This window comes from Anas platyrhynchos, chromosome 1, assembly GCF_047663525.1.
Source record: "Anas platyrhynchos isolate ZD024472 breed Pekin duck chromosome 1, IASCAAS_PekinDuck_T2T, whole genome shotgun sequence".
Taxonomy (NCBI): Eukaryota; Metazoa; Chordata; class Aves; order Anseriformes; family Anatidae; genus Anas; species Anas platyrhynchos.
This window is the reverse complement of record NC_092587.1, coordinates 178,153,957-178,175,663: the sequence shown is the minus strand read 5'-3', so window position 1 is coordinate 178,175,663 and position 21,707 is coordinate 178,153,957. Positions and strand designations below refer to the sequence as shown.

Below are 21,707 nucleotides of genomic sequence, written 5' to 3'. Positions count from 1 at the left end.
ATAGTTTACCGTTCATCACAGCATCAAGAACTGCCTGACTTAAGTTAAAAATATCTATAATAGATGCTCTTATGTTTTCATTAAGTAATGAATGAAGTGTACACTTCACTGAAGATCTCCTAATAGAGAAATTAATTAAATTTATAGCAAAACACGACAATAAATTGAGAATAGAGATAAAGCAAGTATAGGAATATCTGCATTTTTAGCCCGAACAGTAGTATCTTCCCTTAATGAAATCAAATTCCAAAAAACTGTGTTTGCTCATTTACACAAGTTAATGTTTCTTTAACATTTCCATTGTGCTCTCTACTGCACGCTCATGCTGTGTTTCACATGTTCCTGTACATGGTTCAGTGTAAAATAAACAAGACATTCATATATACATGCAATAACTTAACGCAAATGCAACAGGTGGAAAGAAAACCCACTTCTAATGCCACATAATTTGGTGGTTGGGGTTGGACAGGGTACTGTTAGCCCCTAGAGAGCTTAAAAACCAAGCACAGAACTAAAAAACACATTTGAATATTTCTTCAACACCCAACTTTGCTTACTAATGGAAACAATTCTATCTTCCATAGAAAAGCTAACTACAGAATGGCTCAAATACTAATCAGGAAAGAAGGAGCAATGTAAGCTGCTGACAACTGTTGAGGACCATAGGTCACATAAAACGTGCAAGCCAAGTGTTGTTTCACTATAAAGATTTACACAACTACGAAGTTCGAGAGCATAATCCTATCCAAGACGGGAGCAGCAGGGATACAGCTGCTGAATTTAACCCATGGATTATTTCCTTTTGCATTTAAGGTGACAGCTCCACTGAATTTGCCCCCCAATTTAGACGGATTTCACAAACAAACAACTATAAAGCTCCCTGAATGTATATATATGTATGAATATATGTATCTCCTTGAATTTTAATATATTTTTCCTCATGTGCAACCTTTAGAAATCCCTACAAAGTGCTTGTAGTACAGATACTGCAGTGCTGCAGAACAACAGGCTTTTAGTGCATACTACCTAGTAGGACTGAAGTAGAAGTCCTACAGCCACAGTATGGCCACTAAAAATACAGAACACCACAAATCAAAAAGCAGGAATTTGCAGAAAATCATTTCACTATTGTTTGATAAAAATGTTACTGATCAGCAAAGCAACCTTAAGGGAAGAAACACTAAGAACTACGGGATCGTGTTAACCAAGATCCATTTCTGTGCCTAAACCCACACTGGGACCAGAGAAGACACAGTGAGGTATTTTTATATTGCAACCAGTGTAGCTTGCAAAGGTCAGAGGCTACAGACAGCTCACTATTAGAGCTGTAAACCTAGAGATGCAGAGACCATGCTGCTTCTGTAAGCCAGAGGCCTCTATGCAAACAGAAACCACAAGTGTCCCTAAGTGAGAAACACAGCCCCAAACACTACCTACAGCAAAGCCAGGCGTCATAACAAACCACATTTTATCAACATACCCTTCGTGCTGAACAGAAAGGAAACAGTTATGAAGACTGAGCAGTTGATTCACTTCTACTAACCTTAATGGGCTAATGTTTAGGGTGGTCATTGAGACCAATGTTCTCCTCTTTATAGCCAGTGTGAAGAGATACCTTCAGAAAATTAATGATCCCATCATACGACACCTGCTTAAGATAAACAGAATGAAAAGCTTTCTCCAAGTGCAGCTATCTCTCAAGAGCAATCCTGAACACTGAAACTTTGAAGGCTAACAAGGAAGGATTCACATGCACCCAGTAAGAGAACTTCTACACGTTAAAGCAGTAAATGAAGTGCAGAACAAACCCTTACTGAAGAATGGCATCCAATTTTCTCAAACTGAAAATGCTGCCGAGCTGCTGTGTCTTAGGTAATCCCTTTGGTCATGTCTGCACTTGAATCGCAACAGCATCTTAAGGGTTGGGCTGCCCTGGCATAACTGAAACAGATAAATCTTAATACATAACCAATGCCTTACAACCCCAGCGAGTGTTTTTGTACCCTTTATCAGTGCCTATCAAGAGGTGAGCACATCACCAATAGAGACAAAAGCAGAAAACACAGGACCTCTGCTTTACATGGTCTGTTTTCTCTTCTAGTAGCCTAGAGGATTTGGGTGGATGGTAACACCCAAGCACAGGTAACAGCTTGAGTCGGCCTGATGACAAATAGGAGTGGCAGGGAAGATTTTCAAAGTGCAGATGCTGGAGGAGAGACTTCAGTAGTCTTCCTGGTTCATCAGTGCTTTCAGTTGTTAAGGCAGGTAAAGGTTTTGGAGCTCAAAAAAACAGTACAATTCCTACTAAAGGCCACTCGGACTACTAGAAAGTTGAGAGAATCACTTTTAAATATGTTTATGTAAATATATTTTATTTATACATCTATTTAGAAGATTTTTATGCATATGCCCAAGCTATAAAAGTATGTATCTTTATGTGTGTATACCATATAGTAGCATAAACACAAAGCAATCATCTTACAGACTTCTAAGAACGTGCTTGGTATCATAAAGGCAGGAATTTAAAAGCTGCCTTTTGGTTTAAAACCTGTAATTTAGAAGGCTTTCCAGGCACAGTTGTGACAAATGAAGGGTCAGGGCTCATTCTTAACCCTGACAAAAAAAGCACATGCAGCATAACCGGTGTGGTTCTTCAGCATTGTCACGCAAACCAGCAGCAATGGCAGTGACCCGATCACACACGCTCATGATGCAAGAGAAATATATTTAGTATGTACAGACAGAAAACCTCAAATCAGCTCTCAGTTCCTCCTTTCAGATTAAAGCAGCACCCTCCTAACATTTTAAAAGGGAGCATAAGTGTGCGGAATGGCATGATTTGGTGATGCTTAGCACACGGTGTGACCTTTAGGAAAGGCAATTCGGAGGTAGAAGTCACTGACCACTGAACACCCACATTGAAACTGGGTCTGAGGCACCTAAAATCCAAAAGGTGGCAGCAGATCGGGGATGTCTGCAAGATTTCATGAGGTGCCTACCTTTACACCAGTCAAGCTCCCTTAAATCAGCCCTCTCCTGCCAGTCAGCATGCCTGCAGTGCTGCCACTGTGGGTAAGCCAAGCGTTTCTTGTGCCTACAGCACAATTTCAGGATTCCCATATCTAAAGCCTTTGAAAGGCAAAATTTAGTAGACATGAAAAGAGTCCTGAAGAGAGCGTGTCTGCCCTATGCTGGATTTGTCGAGAGAAACCGGCTGCTGTGCAGCCAAACGTTGTGACTCCTGGAGCCTGCAGGAGAGAGAGAAAGTAAGAGGAGGGCTGACTCACTTGCCAGCGCTGAAGTCACTCCCATGGCTGAGCCCACGATTACATCCGTAGCCGTTCACACGACGAGCCACGGCCTGTCCTAAGGCCTTGGGGGCAAGCAGCAAAGCACGGCTTGCACTCACAGGGCCAGAGCTTCCTCACCTACTAATCCACAGCAGCAGCTGGAAACAGTCCATGACCTGCATCACACCCCACACCTTGCCTAGGCGGTGTCCCAAAGAGCTCCAAAAAAGGCCTGAACGAGCCAGGGAACACGTTATGAGCAAAAAAGAGACATTTGTTAGGCAGTACTCAAGCCTGCACCACTGTCCCTTTTAGGCTGGCAGCATACACACAGCCCCAAACTCTAGTCCTTGGCACCTGGCCTTGCTTGGCTGCCTATCACCCAAGTTTTAGGGTCATTCTTCTAATACAGCAGTACACAATTTACTCAGTAATTTTTTTTTTTTTTAATCTGTTGATGGTAGGACCATTACTTCCTCTCCTTCTAGTTTTAAAGGCAACGTCTTCAGACAACCAAGTCAAAGGGCGGGCTTCTTAACTACACGTAGACACCTACCTCCAGAAGAGATGTAGGTCTTCAGACAAACCTAACAGAAAATACTCCCAAGAAGGTCACACACCACCAGACAACACTCACCTGCATCCCTAGGTGCTTAATTCCTCCTTACAGGGAGCACAGAAACCTAACCTGAAATTGTACGCTGCATCCAAGGGAGCAGGCAGCAAGCACTTGAGCATGGGGAGCTCCACAATAACCACGTCCCTCTACAATCAAAGACCAGAGGGCTACATATTAAGCTTGTGCTTTCCCAAATACTAAGGAGTACCTGACCTGCAACTCTGCGCAGCTTCTCTTAGTGTTTAAACAAATCTCAGGCATGCTTATTTAATGTTTTCCTCCTTACTGCATGATCAAAGAAGATCTGCTGTTATTCCGGCTCAGGGAGTCTGTCGTATTTGTGCAGTAAATATATTCTTTGGGAACGCATTGTTTTCTTCTGGAAGGTGTTTCTGCCACAATGAGCTGCATAAATTAAAACCAACAGTAGTCTCTGCTGTGGGATGAGCACAAACATGAGCTACACGTTTAGTTGACGAAGATACACTGCAAACACTGAGTTATATTCAGTGATACGTGACAAAAGAGCACTGCAGATCTCATCACAAATGTTTAGTTGACAACGTAAAGTACAGAGGAGGAGTTGATGAAGGAGAAGCGTTGCAGAGCACAGTTTAGACAACACTACATGGATGAAGTCACAGATCGAACTGTGGGTTAGGACAAAGCAAAATACACTTGCCTCCTTCAGACAGCACTTTAGCCACTAAGAAAAATAACCTTGAGGAGACCTTTATCTTGCATCAGTCATTACAACATCGTAATGCCTGTCAATATTGGCTCTCCTCCTTCCTTTAAGAAATATAAACACCAATTAGGACAGGAAGTGCTAAAGAGCAATGCAGCCAGTGAGGGCTGCGGTGTCAACACCTGCAGTGCAGTCATCTGTCCCACACAAACACACCCACACAAAAACCTAGCAGACCAGATCACCGCAAATTTGCAGACTTCAGACTGAACGAACTCCATTCAGCCCAGCGCACAGGGGTAGAGCCACTGTACTTCCCCATTCCCTTCTGGGTGCTGTGGGGTTGCAGCTGCTTCCACTCCTGTGAACTGCAGAAGCTGCCAGGTAGCCTTTTAAAACCCCAGGCCTGTGTGGATTACCCTTTGGACTCCTCTTACTCATGAGGACGCACTTAAGTATGACTTCAAGGATGCCAAATGTGATGTAAAATGGGAACGGTCTGTACTCATTACCTACTGTACATGTGAAAAGGCATTTATAGGAATCACAGTCCCCGAGCAGGGGACTAAAAGGAACCTAATGCCTTGCCTGGCCCTCCTTCTTCGTGGCTGTGAGGCAGGGAAACAACTGGATCAATTTGCAGGTATGGATAACAGGACAGACACTCCATAGGTATTTTCTTGATATTTTCTTCAATGACTCAGGAAAAAAAATTTGTAAATTCAGGTAGTACAGAGGTTTTGCTCCTGAAATAGATTGTGAAAACTGACAGATTTTGGTTTACTGGCACCGAAAGTCTGCTCTTCCCTGGTTCTTCCCAATGCACAGCAGCGAGCAGCAACGCTTCAGCCAAACATGTGGCACAGCAGCTGACAAGGGAAACTCAAAGATTTGCAAATGTGTTCACGTAACCTTCATCTAAGATACTCAAAATAATTCCTTTTTTGACTGCCTATTAGAGATCAATTTGACAAAAAAGGCTGAATATTGAACTCCTGGGCTAGCAGAGACAGCGGGCTATCCCTTTTTCATAGGAAATGGACTTCATCATCTGTTCCAAGGTTTAAGTTGTATTTATATAGATATGATAAAAATTAATCAATGACTTCAGATACCTTTATTTTTAAAGTAATTTTAGTCCCTTTAATAGAAGTTATCAAATCAAAATGGTGCCTTAAATACTTCAAGATGAAGCACAAATGCTCTGCAGTTGAATATAGATGGATAGGTAGTATGGTACGTATAGGTAGTATGGTATTCTTTTACTTTATGAATAAAAATATGCAGTGTTGATGTTATGTATTCCAAATTCACCTTCACATAATCTGCAACATCGCTTATTGATGGAAAGTAGAGAATATTTCTTTTCTGTGCTGCTGCACAGCCTTTCTTTGTTTTATCCCCTCTTCCTTTTCCCTCTAATTAAATTATCCTTATCTAAACACACGAGTTTTGTTTTGCTTTTTCCTTTCTTTCCAGCATATTTTCTTCGCCCACTCTTCTGAGGAGGGGGAGTGAGAGTGCAGTTGTGGCGGAGTTCAGCTGCCCAGCAGGGCAAAACCACCACAGTTAAAGGCAAGGATGACCTAGAAAAGTTTCATCTGTCTCCTAAGTACAAATGACTAAATCAGCCAGCAATGCAAAAAGCAATAAACATACTCAATGACTAGCAAAGGAGTGATGTATTATCTTCGAACACCAGTAAGAAACAATCTTTCACATTCATTCGATACAGCCTCCAAAGTCAGATAAAGGTCAGATGGGCTCTTAAGATTTTTTCTTCAGAGAAATTATGCAAGGCGCTTTTCCTCATAAAAGCTCTGTGACAAGTAAAACTACAATAAATTCAGCTATTCCGTTCAATTTCTCCGTCCCTTCGAATTTCACATTGCAGTCCTGCTTCCAAAAAGCAATCAGGAAAATGAGGAAAGCTCGGAGAAAGACAAGACGATCCACCTGACTTTCCAAAGAGCAGACAAACCTTGTAATGGATTGTTTCACCTCTGGGGAAAGGTAAGAACTAGATGAAAATATATAATTTGTTTTTTTTTTTTTTTTTGCATGATACATACTTTTCTTCAGAGTATAACACTTCTTTAAAAAGTACATTCAGCATATTAGAGGAACTTCAACCTAAAGAGGTTACACTTAGGCTAAAGAGTTGCACTTTTCATACTAGAATCACAGAATATCCTAAGGTAAAAGGGACCCACAAGGATCAAATCCAATCTCTTGGCTCCACACAGGACCACCCAAAATCAGACCATGTGTCTGAGAGCATTGTCCAAACACTTCTTGAACTCCAGCAGGCTCAGTGCCGTGACCACTGCCCTGGGGAGCCTGTCCCAGTGCCCGACCACCCTCTGGTGGAAGAGCCTTTTGTCAACACTGCTGACATTTCACTACTTCTGATCCCCTGAGCCACCACTCTTCTGGTTACAGAATCACAGAATGGTTTGGGTTGGGACCTTAAAGTCTAGTTCCAACCCCTGCATTACCTTCCACTACACCAGGTTGCTCAGAAGGTTGCTTATATGTGTGTAGGATGTGTAGGCTGGTTAAAACTTGCAGCCTTTCCCCTTAGGGGCAGCTGTAGCACCAAACAGGGTTCAGGTACTCTTTTTTGCACTCTTTATAGCACTGTCAAATGCTAAAGTAGAGAGCATTCTTTGAACCATATTGAAAATCTCTGTTCCCTTTAAGCTACAAAATACCTGCAAGAATTAAACTGTTTATTCAAATCACAATGGATGAGGAAGACGGGGATGGACAGCAATGCTGGGAAAATGGGTAACTGTTACAAGTCCTACAAGGAGGCAAGGGAGACCAATTCAAAGGCACAAGACACCTGCACACTCCTCTTGCAACCAGCCCATAGCTGGTTGCCAACACCGGCTTCCCTCAGCTTTTGAGAGCCTCGCTGTGCCCTCTAGTGATGAGCCTGCCAGCAACAAAAAAGAGGGACAACAGGAGACTGAACTGAGCATCCTGAGCTCCTGGAGATCCAGATGAGATTATCTGGAGGTTGTTCTTGGGTAGAAATTGGTAGGTAAAGGCTTGCTGCTGATCAGTAAGTTGACAAAGTGGTTTGCATTAGGCAGCAGAAGCCAATTTCTGCTCTTTGTCCTCCAAAGGATAAAAATTCTGAAACAAACACTCCTTAAACATTTCAAGAATGGCACAAGTAATGTGCTTCATCTTCCCTGTTGCTATAAGCTCTGGTACAAGACTATCAGCCTTCAAGTGCTTTCAGGCAGTCTTTTTCCAAGAAAAGCAAAACCACAAAGAAATTCATACAGCAGTGGAGCCATCATACCAAGACGTCATACAAACATGCCAAAGCATTACAGAGGAAAAATGTTACACTCTGGCACATCAGCTATAGCACTGCACCAGCAATGCTGGCGTGATGAGCATGAATCTCAAGGCACAAATTGTGGTTTGCTAATGTAACAGGTCACCTTCATAACAGGACGCATTCAGAAAGCTGCCTGACTCACGCCCATTGACTCTGTTGGCAATGAAATCAAGCAAAATGGGCTGGTTGGCATTAAGAGGTCAACCAGACTCAGCTTGAAGCATGGTAATTATTTCCCTATAATGCTGAGGCCAGTGTGCTTCTCCTGAGCCAGGAACTTGAGCACAAGATGCAGCTCCAGTGGTTCTGACACAACGCTACAGGCTCTTCATGGGAGCACGACCCCACAGCCTGATAAAATATCACCAGTATGAGAAAATTCAAGAAAATTGTTAGCTTTTCAAGCTTAAGTCATACACAGAAAACCATACACAGACTTGCTTCACAATTGCAGTATCATATTGGATAAGGCATATTGTGTTTTTAGATTTCCCAGAACTACAAGGTAACCAAGCAGATTCTTACACGGTCACTGTGCTTCCTGGTCAAAACTAGCAGTCTTTATATATAACAGTCCTCTTTTGTCACATTAAGAGCATATTTTTGGTTTAAAAGTAACACGGAATACAAAGAGACAGCGGTTGGTTTACTGAGATCCAGCCTCAGAAGCATAACCCAACCTGCCAGCCTGGTTTTTATGGCCTTCAAAAATACCCAAGGAATTGAAGTGCCAAGTAGAACGTGAATCAGAATTGTAAGTACTATTAACAACCACATCAGAGGCACAGAACTAAGGCCGCCACGTCAAGTAGGAATTAAAACTGGATAAAACAATAGCATACATATAAAAGCACGGAATGCATTGCCTATTGCCACCAAGATAGTGTTTATTACCCTTCATATCCATGGCAGACTGGTAAAAGATGTTGGATTACCATCACCTAAATGAGAAAAACTATCAGAAAAGCTCTGTCACTTTCTCTGATATAACCTTTTTTTTCCAAAGCCTGCAGACATGCTAAGACTAAACTTGTTTAGCTCTTGTATTACTAGCAAAATCAACTACCTCTCAGCAAGACAACAACTTATTTTTTAGAGTTGAGTGTGATCCTTTTTTCTAAATACACATTATACAAGGATAAATGCTACTTGAAAGCATTACTTACAGATTGCCAAGCAAGAGATTCCATAATGCGATGTTCGCAGCGTTCTAGATGCTTTATCATGTCCCTTGTTAGGCTTGGCTCCACTTTAATAAAACTTTCAATCACCTTGTAGAAGTCAAAAGCTTTTAAATCAAATACATTGAGAATCCACGGGAAAGACAAGTCTGTTTCAGCACTGCTACCGTCACTTTGTGAAGCAGTTCCTACAAGGAAGACAGATTAGTATTACCAAGAGTGCTACGTTCTTTCACTTCTGTTGCATCTCTTTTTGTGTTTATTGAATCATTGCCAGTTTGGAAATTCCAGCAACCACTGTTTTCTTGCTATTTACTGTATTTTATGTATTAGAACAAATAGCCGAAATTATTGATACGTGAAAATGCTCTTTGGCACTTTCGATTCAACTTACTGACATACGTAGACATGACAACTTCAAGAGCACATGCCAGAAGAGATGTGTGGAAGATGTTATCGTTCAGCAGTTTGCTAAGGGAAAAAAGAAGTCGTTATTACTTGCCTTAACACTAAAATAGTGGATAGTAGTAGTGAATTATGCGCACATACCTGAAATTGTGCACTGAAAGGCGCTGTTCTTCCTGAAATGCATAAATCAAGCTTGTGATTCTTTCTGGAATTCGGACACGCAATACCGAGTTACAAGTACTAAACTTACCGACTTCAGCATAGACTCCATCACTCTGTAATACAGCCGTACCCCAAGTATATATCTCTATTAAAAGAGAAAAAAATATTACAATTAATTCTTAACAAAACTACATCAGGCAGACTCATGTTTTATTGATTTAGAACATTTTTTTTTCCTTTCTGTTTTGCAGTTTTGATTTTTTTTTTTTTTTGGAAGTGATAATATAAAGATCTCATTTTCCTCAGCTCCAATTGCCAATAGTAGTGGAAAAGCCTCAAAGGCTACTAGGGTTTGTGACCACCTCAACCACACTAATACCAATGTTTACATCAAGTCATGGCTAATAAGATAAACAGCAGTGCTGACAGAAAATATAGAGTACAAACTCAGTTGTATTTGCTTTCCAAAAAATCCTTGTAAAAAGCACAGCTGGCCTCCTGATTTTATAAGGAGGCAAGTCACTTTGCATAGTTTTAGGCTCAGTTACCTTAATGAATGCAAGTATACCTTTCACTAAATGCATTCTGCCCAGCAATTTTCCTATTTTCCATTAAAGTGCTTCTAGCATTCTCGCCCACCCAGCTCCTATTGTTCCTTAAATAGGAAAAATCACTTGTTAAATATTATCTTTACAGAGCATTAGAAAAAAACATGTCCTTTCCTCAAGTTGAACCGAGTATTATTGCTTCCTGACATTATTAATCTTCACTGAAGGAGGACAGTCGTTAAGTCAGGTCTCACATTAGCTAGTACCAACAGAGTTCAGATGAGAAATACTCAAACAAAACGTCAGTTACCTGTGAGCCAATCTCAGCGCATCCCTGTCCAACTGCTTCAGCAAATTTCTTTTTGAAGATGTGGCCAAGACTTTCCACTCTTTTCAGGATACTATCTTTAGGGTTAACTGTGCAATTCTAGTTGAGGACAGGAAAGAGGGTAGGGGAAGAAAAGACAAGGAAAGGATATTTTACTTCAAAAACATTTTAACGGTATAATCGAATGAGTCCTGCATCGCTTTGTAGCATCTCTTAATCATGTCATCAGCATTAATCAAAGTGAACTATTTAAAAATATTTTATATTTTATATTAAAAAATATAAAATATTAAATAGTGGACTATTTAAAAAGATAGAATATACAATATACACAGTGTTCAACAATTCCCAGTAACTACAACTCCATTTCTCACATGCATCTAACTGCAACTAATACTAGTAACATGACAAATACCAACTATTTTAGTGTCTTTCAAGCATAAAGTATGTTTAAACTGCTGAATATGGACACAAGAGACCCTCTGAACACATCCTTCTTCTCTTCCTATGTCTCTTTATACCCTTTTATTTTTCTGATACATAAACTTTTAGTGTAGTAACAGAAAGATTTAAGTACTTACTGTCTCCTAGTACATATCAGATAAGTAGAAATGGTTTCTAAATTAGGAGTTCAAGAGTAATTACATTTAAACCATCCCAATCAAAATGTACATCTTCCAAAATATTTGTTAATAAAAGAGTTACCAGAACATGTGTGTCAGATCTCTATGAATAAGTTTTAATTGTGTGATAATTCTAACAATCTTCCACAAATGTTTCATCAAGTCACTTCACTTACATTGAAATATGCGATAAGGGTATCAGATGGTTTATCAGCTGCTGAATTTAGAATCATTATCAATTGCTGAATTGTATTCATTGCAGCTCTGGAAAAAAAAAAAAAAAAAAAAAAGCATTGAAGATGACTCAACGGTTTCCAGAAACTGAACAGCACTTCTGCTAACAAAAAATGTACAATTTTAGTTTTCAACTCCGTTATCAAACAACCTGCTGGGAAAAAAACTGTTGTACTGTGTTAATCATTGTGAATTCTAATAACCTGATTTATCTAATCATCGCATTATTAGAATTATTGCAATCCATAAGTAAGCAACCAGAAGATAAATAATAAATAATGAGCACTTCTAAAAGCAGTAAAATGGTAGAATTGCAATCCCTATATATGAAAATATTCAGTTAAATTAAGCGCAAACCTAACAAATCATTTGGCTTTTGTAAAAAAGAGACTGGTGAACAAAAACAGCTTTTGTTTCAAGTCTTGCAATCACAAGTACAGTAAGAAAAATGTACTGAAATGGGGTATTTGATATCCATTCACAAAGATGATACAGCCTTTCTAACATAAATGCTTAAAAGAAAAGCCACGCTTTTCAAAAGTAGAGCTGCCAATGATCCCGTTATTAACAGCATGAGAGCGTCTTCTCCCACCCTGTGTCTAAATCAAGAAGTCACATGAAAGCTTCATTTAACAGATTTTTAAGATTTTTTTTTTTAAGTGTCTTCCGTTTCCAATAGGAAGGTTGTAATTTGCTGAAATCCTAATTCTACCGTTTGCATCTGCAGCTAGGTTGGAAGATTTCTGCATTTAAGATCCTTAATTTTTAAACTGTTATGGATGAAGAAGAGGATGTGGACATTAATTTTTCAGTGTTCCTGATAATTATACGTAGTATAGAAAGTAGAACACTGATTCTTTATTGCCTAAATGAGAAGATCAAAAATCTATCTATTACATTTTGTGAAGTGGGATGTATTGAAGTATCGAACTATGCCTCCATGTATGATCTTACTGGCTCTTTTTTTTTTTTTTTTACAGTCAAATAGTAGAGAAAAAACAAAAAGCATCAAAACCATCTGCATATATACATAATGCCTAGAACCTTCTTGCTGAAAAGAAATTTAAAAACAATCAATAAATCAATATCCATTGATTTATATCCAGTGTCTTCTTAAAAAAAGTTAAGTGTAGAAGCTAACTTACTAAAGTCAACCCAAGTAATACCAGTATCTCAGAAGAGCTATAATTTAAAGAACTAAAAATATTCTTAAGACAAATGCACAGGATCCTGTTTATTCAACAGGTTAAGTATCTTGTTAGGGTAAGTATTTCTCTGAAGATAACAGTTCTCATTTCATCTTCTAAAACTGAAATCCTGATGACAAACATTTTTCATGACTTTCAGAAGGATCATTATTCTAAAATAATAGGACACAGCTTTTTCTCAAATTGCACATATTATCCAGGAGGTGACTGAAATACCTGTATTTGGGGGAAATAACAACAAAGATCTTGTCATACAGGACAAGAAGATATGTGCACACGCTAGCACCTAACAGTCCCCATTTCCAACTTCTGGGGACATGATGTATTGTTCTGCCGTTGTTTGCACAGAACCATGGTGTCCATTACAATCCATTAATATTTGCATGAACTGGTTTATTTCAAGTTCTGTATTAAGCAATACCATTAAGTTTCTATTCTTTTAGAAAGCTTATTGTAATGCTTTTTCACTTAACATCTAAAAAAAAAGTTTGATTGTCCAGTGGTATAGCTATTTTCTGAGTTTATTTTATTGGTTTTCTGCACTGTTTAACCTCAGTTTGGCTTGTATCACTCAAAAAATAAGTCGACAAAAAACATTTGGTCGTAACTGTATAGTCCAAAGACTCATTCTTTATTTTTCAGAAGGCCTGGGAAATCACTTCTACCAGAAATTCTACTAATGATAATGAAAGGCTTGAAGACAATTGAAAAAATGAAATGAAAACACACAACCTATAATTATAGTGCTCTGAACTACCTGAAATTACACCTATTTTATCTACTGGTTTTATCTGATTTTTACATAATGGACCAGATATAAAACCGCTGATGAAAATGATTATACTCTCACCAATTTCAGGGGGCTTAAGAGCAGGTCCTAAACATCTAGCTACAGAAAGAAAACACAAGAAAACTCGAAGTATTAAGTCTAGTGCTTTCATCACAACCTGTAAGGGGATCTACTTAATGCAAGGAGTTAACAGCGCACTTAATACTCTGCACTGGTGATCAAAGGTTTACTGCCATCTAGTGACAGATCTGTGCTTTACCAAAAACAGTTGCTACAGCCAAAATCATTGCTAGTGAATAAAACCACTTGAACTGTCTCAAATGGCAGCAGATTTGGAAAACTCAGAGAAGCCCCCAAGGCTGGATGGAGAGACTCTGAATCTCTCACTAGTACTTCTCAGAGTTATTTTAGCACATCTCAAATTTTTAGCAGTGTGGTAGCTTGCTACTCCTGGACTTTATTAATAAGACTTCCATGTCAAGAGTTTTAATCAAGTATCTTTCAGTGTTAGAGTTGTTTTCTTAATACCAGTATAACCAAGTAGCAGCAGCAACAAGCTGCCAATTTGTGGAGAAAACAGGCTTTGTTGTCAATGACCTTCTCGTTAAATACATTTCAAGTTATAGATGGTCTAGATCCTGATATCACACATTTAGTCAGGGAACCACCAGTCAAGCTGTTGCCTTTATGGCTAAAAAAAGCATCACTGACAGCTGAAGACTAGAAGTGTAAAATTAAAAGGCACCATTAAGGCAATCAAAGACTTCCACAGTCACAGGCAATTAAAAGTTCTTCTGTGCACCGATCAGTATCTAATCTCAGCTGCACGTCCCCATTCAGTATTTTTATTAAGCTTTTCAGAACCTTACTGCTTAGTTGATGCTTTGTTGGCTAAAAACCAATTTCTACACACACTATTTAACAGATTTTGTAGTGGATGCACAAGCCCAGAGTCCAATTCATTCTTTCACAAGCATATAGACATGATAGAGATGTTTTTTAACAAAAATTAAAATAATTTTTACTCATTTGAGAAAACTGAAGTAGTAATTCAGTATATTTTAAATTTTTCACTTTTACAAAATGCTGAAACAAAAGGCATTTATATAGCAAGCATGGAAAACAAACTTCACTGTCCAGTTTTATTAAACCTGACACCTTCAGAACAACTGCCTGTGCAAACAGTTGTTTGTCCACGTAGCACATGACACTGTGGTGACACAACTGACTGGTTCTTGAACATCCTGGAATTTCTAACACCATTAAGTAAAATCATTCTGCTTTTGCTAAGGAACTCTGTGGCACAAGGGAAGAATAGTACACACAGATCTCCTTTCCTTTGTTAACCAAAATAAAGCTTGGAGTTTTTTCCTGCACTGGATTGCAGATCAAACAATCTGCAATTAATACCACATTTCTACCATCTCTCCCAATTTTCCCAAATAGACCAGAGTATGTTGGCACTCTGAAACACTTATTTTGACGTTATATAAAGAAAAAAGGTTGGTACTACAAAATACTCATCTTTGATTATAGAAAGAGGACGATACTAGGAAGAAAGTATCATGGGAGAAGAAATGTGTATATAAGCAGTTTTGTATCAGGGAAGGAAGCCACAAAGATCTAGACTTCGACTAATGATGGGAATACGGCAGACAAAAGTATAGTGTGAAAGTATAAAGTTGTATAAAGAACACAGTTTAAGTGAAAAATTCATACCGAACAGGTGTCTGTGGAAGTATTACATTAATCTCCTCATCTGGATTGTTTTTTCGTGGTGTTCTCTCCAACTGTGAACTACAGAAATAGAAAACAGACTTATGAAGCACACAAGTAATTCAGAAAAGTACATTCTCTATTAAAACTTAAAATGAACCTGCAGAAAAAAATACGGAACGGATTTCTAAGGTGTAGATTTCCAATCATTCCTCCTGTTAGAACAACAAAATTTATATCGCTAAGGAGATCTGTGAGTAGGTTGTTGGACTAGATGACCCTCAAAGTTCCCTTCCAACTTGATTTTTTTAATAGAATTCTATTTATAACAACTTAGTTTATACATACACCTAGAATAGGGACTGCAGCACCCCTCCTGTGAGCAGAGGCCAGAAGAGCTGGGACTGCTCAGCCTGGAGAAGAGGAGGCTCAGGGGGATCTCCCCCAGGGCTGGGAATCCCCGCAGGGAGGGGGCAAAGAGGCCGCAGCCAGGCTCTGTTCAGGGGTGCCCAGCGCCAGGCCAGGGGCAGTGGGCACCAAGGGGCAGGCAGGAGGCTCCCTCTGAGCACCAGGCAGCACTTCTGTGCTGGGCGGGCGGCTGAGCACTGGCCCAGGCTGCCCAGAGAGGCTGTGGGGGCTCCTCCTGGCAGAGTGGCACAAGGCGCCTGCACGGGGCCCTGGGCACCCTGCGCTGGGGGCCTGCTGGAGGAGGGAAGTCAAAGCAGATGGTCTCCAGAGGTCCTTCCAACCTCAACCATTCTGTGATTCTGTACTATGTACAGCTCCATTCTAATCCAATTCAAAATGGACATGTTTTGTAGTATAGGTAAAGTCGGTCTCATACCATGAGCGCACATCAGGTGAAGGTGAATTGTCCATAATCACTGCTAATTTAGAGTATGACTAAAAAAATCCGACATCTGCATTATTAAGCAGCACCATGGAATGTGCCAAGGCACTGGTACTCAACTGTTTATTCCGTTGAACTGTCAGTGGCATTATTTCTGTCCCATGCAAACTACTATTCGCCCTGTGTAGTGGGTTTACATGGCAAGGTTTTGGTAGCAAGGGGCCATAGGGGTGGTTTCTGTGAGAAAGATCTAGAAGCCGCCCCATGTTTGGGAAAGGCCCCATTGTTTTCCAGAGCTGAGCCAATAAGCGATGTTGTTTTGCACCTCTGTGAGAGCATATTTAGGACAGGGAAAAAAAACGCTGCGTCACACAGCAGCTGGGAGAGTGAAGGGAGCGAGGAACGGCACCAAGGTCAGTGTAGAAGGAGGGGGAGAGGTGCTCCAGGCGCCGGAGCAGAAGTCCCCTGCGGCCTGTGGTGAGGACCATGGTGAAGCAGGATGTCCCCCTGCAGCCCATGGAGTACCACGGTGGAGCAGGGTTCCACGCTGCAGCCCGTGGAGGAGACCACAGTGGAGCAGGTGGCCCTGCACCAACGGAGGCTGCCGCCTGTGGAAGACCCCTGCCGGAGCAGATTCTGGGCCGGACCTGTAGCCTGTGGAGAGGAGCCCACGCAGGAGCAGGTGACCTGGCAGGAGCTGCTGCCCGTGGGGGAGCCAGGTTGGAGCAGTTTTCTCCTGAGGGATGGACCCCGTGGTATGAACCCATATCTGGAGCAGTTCTGCAAGAGCTGCTGCCTGTGGGAAGCCCACGCCGGATCAGTTCGTCAAGGACTGCATCCCGTGGGTGGGACCCCACAGCACAGGGGATGAGAGTGACCGAGAAGTAGTGGCAGAGAAGTGCTGTAGACTGACCATAACCCCCATTCCCCCGTGCTGCTTGGGGGGAGGAGGTGGAAGAGGGTGGATGGGGGGGGGGGGTTTGGTTTCTTTGCTTTGTTTCTCACTTCTCTATCTTGTTAGTAATGAGCAATAAATCTTACTATCTTCTTATGCTGAGTCTGTTTTGCCCGTTACAATAATTATTGTGTGATTTTCTTGTCCTTATCTCAACCCTTGAGCCCTTTTCACATATTTTCTCCCCATTCCTCTTTGAGGAGGGAGAGTGAGAGCAGCTGTGGTGGAGCTCGGCTGCTCACTCGAGCAGAACCACGACACCCTGATAATTTCTGGGTACAGGCCAGAGGTCAGAATGGGCTCAGGAGCACTCCCAGCAGGCAGCTTATTCATACCACCAGCTGGTTTGAGGAAGAAGTTTGACTGCAAGGACCCAGCTGGCCCCAGAGCCATAACACATTCTCAGGCACATGTAATAAACCAGCATGCAACCTCCTCTTTGCAATTCCTCAGCTGCCACTGGACTACAGGGACTTGCACAGAGTAAGAATTGGGTTACAAAGTGCATATCATTTTATCTAGGTATGTAGCAATGTGTTTTATGATTACTTACGCTGCAATATAAGGCAAGGTTGGTGACACCAGAAATATCTTAGCTGAACGACAAGCCAAAGAGATCAACAGGATACAGAGATCTCCACTTAAAACAGAGGGCAAGGCGGGGTGGGGGAACAAGCTCACGTTTTCTATTGTAGTACAACAGCAGTAAGAGGAAACATTACCACGCTATGACATCAGGCTGAAGGGTTTCATCATGATCCAGAAACAATCTTGCATCTATGTCTTTGTTTTTGAGATACAGCTCATTGTACTCTTTTGAGAGAACCTCAACCTCGAAAAAAAACATTGAAAAGTTTTATTTTACAGCTACAAAATTGACAATTTGCTCAATAACATAGGCTAGCACTACCTCATGAATACAACCGAATACAATGCTGAAAAACTCTAAGAAAATGACCTTGGAACTCATAAAGTCACTTCTTATACAAACAGCTGAAACATACCCAGAGGAAATTTACTGTTCCCATGTGCAAACAAAGATAATCCTTTATAAAGGGAAAACAATTGAAGATCATGAGACACTTCTGAAGAAATATAGGTCTTGATACTGTGAAAGAGCTAAAAATAGTGGAGTGAAAGATGTAGACCTGCAAATCAAACTAGTGTTTCCAGGCTTTTAAATCTTTCTTTCCAGAAAAAAATAGAAAAATGTGTTTTTATGGGCAAGAAACAAAACGTGTGCCTTTCAAACAGCTACTGGACAATCCACAAGGTCCCTATCTCTGCTTGTTTGGAGATGGAAGCTTAAAGATGCAAAGCTTAAACTTTGTTCTAAGTTTTATTATTCATTAATGTTTGTGTTGAAGTAGTTTTTAAGAGACATGCCTAGTTCTACAAAAACAAACCATTATTACATAGCCCACGTTCTTTTTTTTAAAATTACTTCTTTTAAAAGTTTCTTGGTTGATTAGATCCCACAGTGATACAACTTCATTTTGCATGAAAAGTTCGGGAGTTTGAGTGACTAACACTAACTGGAACTCAAAAACTTTTCTTCAGGAAAAGACTGGCAACAGCCAGTCACCTCAATTATCTCTTCCCTGAGCCCTCAATCATGCTAAATAATGCTGTGCTCCAGCACATTCCAACAAGAAAAAAACCAGGCAGCAGTGAATACAAGAACAAACTAACCCCGTACCTGTCTCAAGCAAAAGCCGAACGCATCTCTTACACAGCTTTGCTCTTCATCCTCTTTTATCTTTGCCAAATTTGCACCAAACTGATTTTATGGTTAGAACTTTGAGATTAGGACTATTAAATCCACAGATTATCTTTAGACTTCAATCATTCCTTTAATGTTTTGTTAACAAGCTCATTATGTTTTCATTTTTCATTACCTTCCTAACAGTTTACACATTCTTTTGTCTGAAGTATTTCAGTATTCTATTAACATTTCTAAGCTTCAGGTTCTTTCAAAAAAAGCAGCTCCTAGACCAAATGGCTGCACTGTGCTATTTGGGAAGAAATCTTCAGCCAAAAATAAAAGTTCTGAATCAGTCTGTTCATTAGTTCATAAAGCTTGACCATCAAGCATGCAAGTGAAGACAAATGAAACAGCAACAGTAAGTCTCAGAAGTTTTGCTTGTTTTGGAAACAACATTAAAGTCCATTGAAAGCTCAGCATTGTTTTGTGTTTGTGTTGGTGTTTTTGTTGTTTATTTTGTTTTAATGGAAATGAGAGACAATTCAGGTGTCCCATATCATTAGCAATTGTATAAATGAACTTCATTATAATTGACAGTTAGTTCATTTATATAAGGATTAACTACTTCTGAAATATACCTGTAAATTATTACTGTTTTTACCACACAACTCATGCAGGTTTCAGTAGAAAGACTCATGTGATAGGTCTTCTCTTCAAATATTTTATAGGTTTTTCTTCAGCAGTATTAGACTATTGCTCTGATACTATGCTTAAATCATGCAGTTGGTTGAGGACCCTCGTTAATTTGAGAATAAGCTTTATAATGACCATTGCCTCCAAGTTCATACAGGGTTTCTAAACTGTACACCCCCAAACTTAAAATCTAGAGAGATTGCTGATACAGAACACGTTGCACTGACCCTGAAATTCAAACTGAAAGGGATTAAGAGATTTAATGGGTCTTGTATTTTATTCCCCACCCAAAATACTTATGAAATTGAACAGAACATATACTTGGCATACCTGCAGACATTCAGTCTGACAAACTGCTCGTTTTCACAGTGCTCTAACAGAGACACACAGCTAAACCTAGTCTCTGAAGAATGATGGATGGAACTTCTTTGAAAGAAGTTCTCTTGCATGCAATTCTGCAGAGGGACTCTGCTGCATCCAGGCTACAATGAAGGAAGATGAAAGTAATTCTACAAGGACACAGCAGTGCAAACTCTGCCACTTGTGAGACTAAGCCTGACCTTGTGGAAATTTCTCATACATGACTAAATACGTGTCCCAATTATATTAAGGGATGTAACTGAAGATTGTATGCAACCACAGATTGACTTTAGAGTCTTGATATTCTAAATTGTAACTTAAATTAATGGCTTTACGAAGATTATGGATATTCAACTCCGTCATGTTTTGCTTTGAGTGAAACCACTAGCTCAACCTCAGGAAAGTCATTTATTAGATTCAAATGTAAATGCTACAGACATCCAGTAAATCCTGGATTCCTGCTAAGCCATATTCCTGAAACATACTGCATTTAGCTAGATTATTTCACAACAGCCTATCAGAACCTGATCTATGCGTAAAGAGAATCTTAAGTAATCTGGCATGAAGTAAAGCACTGCTGTTGATCTTAAGTTATTCCAATTACCTCTGGCAGTCCATTTGAAGCTACAATACCCATGGAATTCAAGAAAGGAATAAAGCTTGTGAAATACACATTTTTGACCTAAAAAAAAAAAGGAAAAGCATAATTAGTGATGTATACAGGCAGCCACGCATAGACTGCTTTCGGATCTTTAAATCAAGAAACTAAATGAGACTATGTTATAATGCACTGTAGTGTTGTGTTTTTGTTTTTGTTTTTAAATAACTCACTGTGTTTTGTTTTCAATAAAGCAAAAATAAAGTTACCTACATATCCAAAGCTTAGTTACCTGTAAGCATGCAGCATATAATCCACAGCTGGCATATTACATGACTAAACTAGTAAAAAATAACACTCCTCCCAACCCTCTTCTGTTTAATCATCTGCTTGGATATTCAAAAAAAAAAAATGGTCCTTTTTACACAGGAATAGATTTATCAGGAGAAATAAAGGGGAAGTGGGCTTTTACAATCCCACAAAGAACAGTGCATTAGTTGTGTGCATTTTTTCACTGTGGGATACAGCTTTGAACCCCAGCCCATCAGAGTAGCCCTGCAACCACGTGCTGATCGCAGCACGTAGCATGAAACTTGCTTCAGCAAGCAACTGTATTCTTCACAGTTAAATATCCCCAGTAAAGTTATCACAAATACCATGGGATTATTTTTTTTTTTTAAACTACCTACAAGAGAAACTGCAGAACAGTATAGTACCCTCGCTACTGAACTTAAGAGAATCAAATAAGCAGAATTATAGGGATTTTACAGGACTGTTTAAACAAACATACATTCCAGATGGGGTTTAGCAGAAGATCTAACACACATTAAAACAGACCTTACCTCATCTAAATTACAATCGTGCTCTTTACAAAGGATTTCAATAACTTTTGTGTCAGTATCAACTTGTTTTGAAGTGCGTGTACTCCTGTTCTGACCTCTTCTTGGAGTTCGAGTTGAACCATTCACAGTCACTGCTGTCACAGCAGACTCTGGAAAGACAGGCAGAACCATCACAAAGTTAGAGTCACCTTAAGAAAAAAAAGACTTCAGAGATTTAATTATTTATATGACTTTTCAGGCACTTAATTATCTTCCCTTTTCATCTGTTCAGCTGGGTAAGAAACTTTCATTATGAAAAATCTATAGAAAAAGAAAACCAATCTAAAATCCTGTATCAGTATTTATACATTGTTTGTAAAACACTATTCAACGCAAAATTTAATAGCACTTTTGGTAAGCAGCATAGAATAAGTAGTAAAGCTAGGAGAGCCTTGCCTTTTAAAGATGAGTACTATTTTTTCTATTTTTATAGAAGTGTGAAATGATGAGCTGAAAGAGTGACTTGACACTTCTGAAGGTTAATGAAGTCACATAGGATGTACGTGCTCGTG

At 39.8% G+C, this 21,707-nt stretch overlaps 1 protein-coding gene across 4 annotated transcripts in view; it reads right to left on the bottom strand.

Moving 5' to 3' along the window:
• Window positions 1–21,707, bottom strand: part of RB1 (RB transcriptional corepressor 1) — a 79,103-nt gene that overhangs the window by 41,379 nt on the left and 16,017 nt on the right. For 3 of the 4 annotated variants that reach the window (XM_027471574.3, XM_072032553.1, XM_072032552.1), the window contains 10 exons: window positions 21,157–21,305; window positions 20,321–20,398; window positions 17,681–17,790; window positions 15,157–15,234; window positions 11,382–11,469; window positions 10,565–10,681; window positions 9,795–9,851; window positions 9,686–9,717; window positions 9,531–9,607; window positions 9,122–9,324 (listed from right to left, as the gene is read on the bottom strand). In XM_027471574.3, coding sequence (XP_027327375.3) covers window positions 9,122–9,324; window positions 9,531–9,607; window positions 9,686–9,717; window positions 9,795–9,851; window positions 10,565–10,681; window positions 11,382–11,469; window positions 15,157–15,234; window positions 17,681–17,790; window positions 20,321–20,398; window positions 21,157–21,305 — 989 coding nt within the window. Of the gene's footprint in view, window positions 1–9,121; window positions 9,325–9,530; window positions 9,608–9,685; window positions 9,718–9,794; window positions 9,852–10,564; window positions 10,682–11,381; window positions 11,470–15,156; window positions 15,235–15,997; window positions 16,048–17,680; window positions 17,791–20,320; window positions 20,399–21,156; window positions 21,306–21,707 lie in introns of those variants that run through there. The other variant, XM_072032554.1, reaches the window with a different exon arrangement.